General features: G+C 60.6%; 1 protein-coding gene across 2 annotated transcripts in view; it reads right to left on the bottom strand.

Annotated features, from left to right (window-relative positions):
• Positions 1 to 261: 261 nt before the first annotated feature.
• The window catches only part of GRAMD1A (GRAM domain containing 1A), a 25,651-nt gene continuing 18,656 nt past the window's right edge, over positions 262 to 7,256 (bottom strand). The window contains exons 12-20 of one of the 2 annotated variants that reach the window (XM_045292478.1): positions 6,168 to 6,286; positions 5,926 to 6,068; positions 2,911 to 3,014; positions 2,658 to 2,831; positions 2,475 to 2,562; positions 1,847 to 1,858; positions 1,437 to 1,544; positions 1,234 to 1,354; positions 262 to 727 (exon numbers count right to left, since the gene is read on the bottom strand). In XM_045292478.1, the coding sequence (XP_045148413.1) occupies positions 635 to 727; positions 1,234 to 1,354; positions 1,437 to 1,544; positions 1,847 to 1,858; positions 2,475 to 2,562; positions 2,658 to 2,831; positions 2,911 to 3,014; positions 5,926 to 6,068; positions 6,168 to 6,286 (962 nt within the window). In that variant the 3' untranslated portion in view covers positions 262 to 634. The remainder of the gene's footprint in view (positions 728 to 1,233; positions 1,355 to 1,436; positions 1,545 to 1,846; positions 1,859 to 2,474; positions 2,563 to 2,657; positions 2,832 to 2,910; positions 3,015 to 5,925; positions 6,069 to 6,167; positions 6,287 to 7,256) is intronic. The other variant, XM_045292479.1, reaches the window with a different exon arrangement.

Below are 7,256 nucleotides of genomic sequence, written 5' to 3'. Positions count from 1 at the left end.
AAGTGAGCAGCTCCAGGTTACGACAGCGCAATAGCAGAGGGAGGATTGCAACCCGAGCCACCTCGCACTGGAGTCTGGACCCAGGACACCACACTGGATGCCGCCAGCCCAGCCTGGGTAAGATGTGGGGGGCTTCTAAATTACTCCAGCCCCAGGACGTGGGCACAGCTCCTGTTCCACCACAGCCAGGGGTAGGGGTAGGGGTGTTCCGTGTGCCCTTGGGGGTCCCTACGGCTCCTGGGGTCCACACCCACAGCCACAGCCATTTCTGATCCTTTATTGGGGCTCTGTCCGGCCCAAATAAATATAATACATTAAATCCAGAGCTCAGGGACTCGTGTACCCCGGGAGGCACCCACCGCAGCCCCAGCCAGACAAAATAAGTTAGTGGGGGGGCCTGCCAAAGGACAGGCCGGGCCCCTGGCTGGGCCGGCAATGCAGCTGGGTGTGCATGCTGGTCTAAAGTGCATCTTGGTTCTGTTGCCCCCACATCTGCGGGGGGGGGGGGGTCCCCCGAGGGGCCACTCCGAGGGGCGGGCCGCAGGCTCCCGGCACTCACACCGTGCCAGCAGTGCCGCCGAGGCTCTGTGTCCGTCTGTCCATTTGTGGGGAGCAGCCAGGTGGCCGGGCTTCCTCAGGAGAAGTTGTCCTCGGACCGTGGCTGGGAGTCGAAGGGAGGGTCTGACACGGTGATTCCTTGATGCAGCTTCTCCAGCGAGAACTTCATCTGGAAGGGAGGGCGCGGGCGGGGGTGAGCACCAGCGGGTGCAGTGCCACCCAGCCTGCTTCGCTGCCGAGACACCTACCCTGGGAGCAGAGGGGAGCCACGGTGCACACAGGGACGCAGACTAGGCAGTCTACATCAAAAACCCTGGGTGACAAGGGAGGGTCCTTTAACTGCCCTCGGTTTCAGTTCTCAGATCTGGCAAATGGCTAAGCCACCAACTGCCAGGCCAGCAGTTTGAGCCCAGCAGCCCTTCTTGGGAGAAAGGCAGGCTTTCTACTCCAGAAGAGAGTTGGGTGGCTAGACAGAGCCCTTCCTGAAGCCAGGCACTTTTTGCCCCTGCACGTGAACCACCCCAGATTTTTCCAGCAACACCGCCCAGTGGGGACTATGAACAGCCTTCCTATATTACCGATGAGGAAAACGAGGCCTCTTGGGATGTGAGCCCAGGCTCCTGCCCCCCCACCCCCAACTGCCCTTCTAGCCCCAGGGGTGGCGTCCCCTCCCACCTCGTCCAGGAGTTCCACAGACGCCCGCAGGATCCGCCTCCACCTGTGCACCTCCACGCTGTGGAACTGCTTCTGCAGGGCCAGGATCTCCGCCCACTCGCTGGCTGACTGGGGGAACTTGCTGTGGGGAACAAACATAGGGCCTGAGCGGGGTCTGGACGCCCCCCCCTTCTCTCCCCCTCCCCTCAGGGTTCCCCACTTACCCCTTGGCCAGGGCCAGACTGTGCCAGGATTCAAAGGTGTGGGCTGTCCTCTCCAGGGACCAGAGGCGGTAAAAGAGGAGGACGTTGAGGGCGATGAGGATGATGAGGCTGGGGGTGGGGGTCAGAGGTCAGGAGTCCTGGGCTATGAATACTACCTCAAGTTAGGGCCCTGCTCTCGATACCACCCACTCAACCAGGTCTTGCAGGGAGCTCGTGACGGCCTCTTTCTCAAAGGAAGCAAAGCCCCGCACAGCATGCTGGGAATTGGCTCAGGGCTGGGCGGATGGCACAAACAGCAGGCCTGCCTGTCCCAAGCTGCACCCTCTACTGCCAGGCACGTTGCCTCGCTGGCAGAGCCCAGGGTGGGGAGAGGAGGTGGTGAAGGAGGGTGGGAGGGCCAGGTTGCCTACCTCACACAGATCCTGAGAAGGCAGTGCAGGTGGAGACAAAGAGGTGAGAGCTGCCCCGCCCACCGCGAGGGCCCCGCCCACCGGTCCTGGATCCCGGCCAGCTCCAAAGTGAATGTGCCACCCAGCCTCTCCTGGGGTTGCTACTGAAGACCTAGGGCCACCGGATCTGGCACCCACATCTGCCCCTGACTAGCTCACAGCGCAGGGACCTCGGCTCCCAGCCTTGGCGCTCCCTCCTGGCCTTTCTGTTGGTGCCGTTCTCGGGGCTGCTGCTCGGAGCCCTCCCCGCCCCACCTCTGCCTCCCACAGCCCAGGGGGTGGCCTGGGCTGCCCATCGCAGCTCTGCTCTGAGGCGCTCCGCTGTCCCCCCACCTGTCGCCTCAGTATCACCGCGCTTAGCAGTTGGACAGAAAAACCGTGAGAGAAATGCCACTGCCAGACTTTCCACCCCTCTCCCAGGAGCCCTCCCTGCCCCCACTCTCCCCCAGGAAAAGGTGCTAAACTGAGCCCGCCCCCAGGAGTGCTCCGGGCACACCCCAAATGCCCTCGCACGGAATCCTCACTCTGAGGGGCCCAGGGTCCTAAGGTGGTGCCCCCAGCCCAGGCCATCCGGCCGCCTGGTACTCACACTATGCTGATGAGGACCAGGGCGCCGGGGACACCCGCCCCGGGACCCTGGTCCATGGATGGCTCTGAGAAGCGGGAGCTGAGGGAGCCTGTGGGAGAGTAACTGGGGTCAGACGGGCACCCCGCTGCGGACGCCCGCCCCCGGCGCCCCTGCGGGCCCTGAGCGAACCCCGAGAACGCGCACCCGAGGCGTGCAGGCCAGGCCGGGCGCAGGGGTCCGGGTCTGCATGCTGGGGGCCGTCGCCATGGCCCCGCCAGCTCAGGGGCCGCTTCCGCCTCCGCAGGCCCGACAGGAGGCCCCGGGCATCCTTGCCGCCATCCTCCAGGGACAGCTTCTCGGCCTGGGCCAGCTCGCGCTCTGCAACCGGAAGAGGAGGCTCCGTGTCTGCGCGTGGACAGGCCACCGCGGTCCCGCTCAGAACGGCCCCGCCTCCTACCCAGGTGGTGGAAATAGTCCTCAATGCCGCTCCACGAGTTCTTCTCTATGAGCGACTTCACCAGGCTCCAGGGCTGCTTCCGGTAGCGGATCTCGGAGGACACCCTGGGCAGGAGGGGGCAAGCGAAGGCCAGGGTCCCATGCCGCTCTCCTCCGAAGGCACGGTCGGTCTTGCCCTTCATCGGCCAAGGTTTTTCCTGTGAAGTCCACGCCCCACCCCACTCACCCGGAAAGCAGCCAGTGCAGCTTTCCGCCCCTTCTGCCCCCCACCCCTCCAAGAACGCACACCTTCCAGTGTGAGGTGTTCAAAGGGGCCTTGGTGGCGTCGTGGTTACACATTGGGCTGCTAACCACAAGGTCGGCAGTTTGAAACCACCAGCCACTGGGCAGGAGGAAGAGGCGGCTGTTTGCTCCCGTAAAGATGGGCAGTCTCAGAAACCCGTGGGGGTCCCTGGGTTGGAACCAGGTTTGGTTTTAGAGTTCACCTGGGAGCTGAAGCTTGGGGGCAAGGCCCTGCTAGGCTATGTGATGTCCGAGAGCGCACTCAGCACCCACACAGCAGACGGAGTGCCCGTCTCCCCCACACCTGCTCCTCACCTCCGTCCAGGCTCACTGCATCCCACCGGGGGCTTGAGCCCCCTCTCATTCTCAGCCCACCCTCAACCTGACGTCACACCTCGCTGACTCTGCCCAGGAGATGGGTGCAGAACTCCATCGTCTCACCTCCACTCTGCCCTCCTCCCTCCTGAGTGCCAGGTCTCTCCCCACCTCCCCACCCAGCCCCACAGTCTGCCCCCCCCCCCCCTCCACAGGAAGAGGGAGTCAGGTCAGGACCCTCTGTTCTGGGGTTTGAGGCAGATCCAAATAGGTCCTAACCACAAAGGAGTCTGGGATTGAGCAAGAGGGACTGACTAGACAGGGTCATTAACCAGACTCCGCCCCAAGCAGCCTTCAAGGTAGGAATTGGTACTGCCCCTTGGTATGGAAGCGTCTTATTAAAAACTGCTAATCCAGCTGCTAACTCTTACTGGCCCTTGCCGGGAATCTAAACCAAGCCTTTCCAAGGGCTTCACCACGCAGACTCGGAGGAAAGACGCAGCTTTCGCCCTGTAGGGTCGAGTCTCAGCTGCTCACTGGGGAAGTCTTCCTCTGCCCTGGGCTCCCATGGCGGGAGCTTGGTCTGGGCTCACTACGTAGAACAAGGAGTCCTGGTCCGAGAGTGATTGGGAGTCAGACTGCAACGGGGCTTGCTTCTACTCTCCTGGTGAAAGGTGACAGTCAGGAAAACCCACAGGGGCAACTCTCTCCTGTCCTGCAGGGTTACTGGGTGTGGCATTGCTCCATGGCAGTGGTCTGAGCCCTGGGGGTGCACTAGGCTAAGCGGTGGGTTGCTAACTGCAAGACCAACAGCTCAGAACATACCAACGGCTCCCCAGGAGAAAGAGGCAGCGCTGCTCAATACAGGTGTTCTGTCTCGGAAATGGTACGAGGCTCTATTCTTCCCTCGGGGTAGAGGAGGTTGCTATGCAACAGAATGGCCTCGATGGCAGTCTGGGCATGTTCACTGCCCAGGGCTGACTTGACTGTGGGCCTGGCGGGGCACCATCAGCCCCCTCCCCCACCCTACTGGCGGGGCCTCAACCCCAAAGCAAACGCACAGCCTCTAGGCCCCTTCAGACTCCCAGCACCCCTGAGGGAGAGGGCGGTGTGGGAACCAACCCCGAGGGACATATGACGAGAGGACTCTATTCCCTAACTTAAAACAGAGGGAATGTGGAACGCCAGTCGGAGAGCCACCGCTTTGGGAAGTTAGAGATAAAGTCCAAGCACATGATCCTGCTGTAAATAGCATTCCCACAGATTCTCCCCTAACAGCTCTGCTGCCTTAAAGGGAGCACGTGGTTGGTTTTATCTCCCTACAGAAGCAGGCACCCTGCTGCTATCTCCTCCCACCGTGTCACTGTCACTCAGCCCCCTCGTAGCTTCCCCCAGTGCAGGTGTTAGGTTTCCTCACCTGTGAGCTCAGGGACCTTACTGGAGTTACCACCCACCTTGTGACGGATGTAACTACTGAGTATGCATGTCTTGTGGCTACCTATAAATATCCCAAGATAGTAAAGACGCGCTCTCTCCTCTCCCACTTCCACGTGGACCACCAAGAGGGGCTGAGCTGAGCCTGCTACCATAAAATGTGTCTGACTCCTTTTGTTTCATTTTCTCTCCCATCTCTCCTATCTTCTATGACTTTACTATGATCTTTATATCTTACCGTACAATTGCGCCTACTATTGACCCTTCAGTTGTTAGAGGCCGGTTTCCTCTGACAGGGTAGAACTGCCCATTTGAGTTTCTGGAGACTAACTCTTAGGGGATTCGAAAGTCCCCTCTTCTGTGGACAACTGGTGGTTTTGAATTGGTGACCCTGCTCTTCGCAGCCTACTGCATAGTCTTTCTGCCACCAGGGCTCCAGGGTCCCTCACTCCAGGTAAAAGCCTGAGTTCTTCCGAGGCCCTGCTGCCTCCCTGACCTCACCTCTGCCTCCCCTTACTTGCTCCACTGCTGCTCAGCTTCCTGTGGGTGATCCTGCCTCAGGGCCCCCGTGCAGGCTGTTCCACCGGGAAGCTCTGAGTGAGATATGCCCTTCTCAGAGGACCTTCCCCAACCTGGTGATCTGGAACAGAATCCACCCTCACACACTCTAGCCAACATGAGGCTGATTAGAGTCCTCATGCGTGTGCATGCATGTGTGCGTATGTGTGTGCGCATGCGTGTGTATGTGATCCTCTGCACTAGTGCATGAGCTTCCTGAAGGGGCCACAGCCACGGGGAGTGGGGTATGTGGTGGGCAGCGCCAGGCACCATGGGACGGTCTGCCAACACAGCCACTCACATCCTCTTTGACACCCTCTTCGACTCAGAGTTCTGGGGTCTCCAGGACCTTCCTTCCCCCTCAAGCCTGTACTCCTGCCTGCAGTTGTGAGGTGACCTGGGCCAGGCGGGGCCGGCTGCTGCTCACCGGAGGCGGGCCTTGTTCCGGGTCAGGCCCAGGATGCAGTAGCGGTGGGCAGTGTAGAAGTAGTCCTGGTACGGGATGCCCTGGGTCAGCACCTCTGAGTCCACCACACAGCCGCCTGCCTGCGGGCCACGCCGGAACAGCGTCTGAAGGGACAAGACCAGAGGGGGGGGCGGGTCAGAGCTCAGCCTGCCTTCCCTGCTGCCCCCCCCACCCCCCACCCCATCAGCCCCCAGCCAGCCCACCTGTGTCTCCACCACAGAGGCGCTCTTGGGGCCCAGTGGGTTGCTGATGGGAATGGTGTAAGTCAGCACTCGTCGCTGATGGCTCTTGCTGTCCCCACTCCAGGGACTCAAGGTCACATCTGGGGGAGCGTGGGAAGTGAGGAGGGGAAACCACACGTCAGGTCTGTGGCCACAGGCTCTCAGAGACTGTATGGAGGGTCCAGCTCTCTAGGCCTAACCCCAAGGCTGCCCCGCCCACTCTGTCATTACCACCTGTCTGGCCCCTCCCACTTGGTGCCCTGAGCTGGGGATTCCTGGCTCCCCCTGCCCCTATGCCTAGCAATGTCCCCTGGATCCCTCACACCTATGGGCCCACTCTGGGTCCTCTGCTGACAGTTGGCCCACCATCCCTGGGTCCCCTGCCAGCCTCACGCTCACCCTGCCTCTCTCTTGCCCCCACCATTCAGCCCCGGGGCAGCATGCTTGGTCCTTGTTGCCCAGAGACTGCTGGCCTCCATCTCCTCTCTGCTCAGGAACATCTTCCCTGCCGAGAATATTCTGTGGGTCCCCTATCTCCTAGGACTGAGCTCAAGGCCCCTAGTCTAACGGATCAGCCCCTCTAGGATGTAAGCACAGTTTTGAAGGTCTTGAGTCCCCCTGAGCCAAGGCAAGGTCTTACTGGTTCCTTGGGCAGTTCTAAGCGGTTCATTTTCACCTGCACAGGAAAACCACCACCTGACTAGCTGAGTTAGTTAAGTGTGCCAAGCTGGCCGATAATCACATGTGGGGCTAATTGAAAGGCGGAGGGATAAATGGCTGGTGAGCCTCGCCTTTCTAGTTCTCGGGTCTCTTGCTTTGTGATGGTCGCACCAGGGTGCAGCTGCCTTAGCAGTTCCCTACTTCAGCTGGCAAGATTGACTTCCTGCAAGACATCCCCAAGGAGAAGTCACAAGGACCTACACTGATGCAGCCCTGGGTGCTAGAGCAGCCGTGTGGAGACCCCTGCTAGTGCTGAGATGCTTATTCATTCACTGACTCAGCTTTCCTCCTGCAGTCGGCATCATTGCCTCTGTTTTGTGAGGTGGAGGACTTTGTGGACTGGTGTTGGGT

The sequence above is a fragment of the Echinops telfairi genome, unplaced genomic scaffold (assembly GCF_000313985.2).
Source record: "Echinops telfairi isolate 266 unplaced genomic scaffold, ASM31398v2 ScPeMD7_655;HRSCAF=1070, whole genome shotgun sequence".
In the NCBI taxonomy this organism is placed as follows: Eukaryota; Metazoa; Chordata; class Mammalia; order Afrosoricida; family Tenrecidae; genus Echinops; species Echinops telfairi.
The sequence above is the reverse complement of the archived record's forward strand: the minus strand, read 5'-3'. Positions and strand labels throughout refer to the sequence as shown.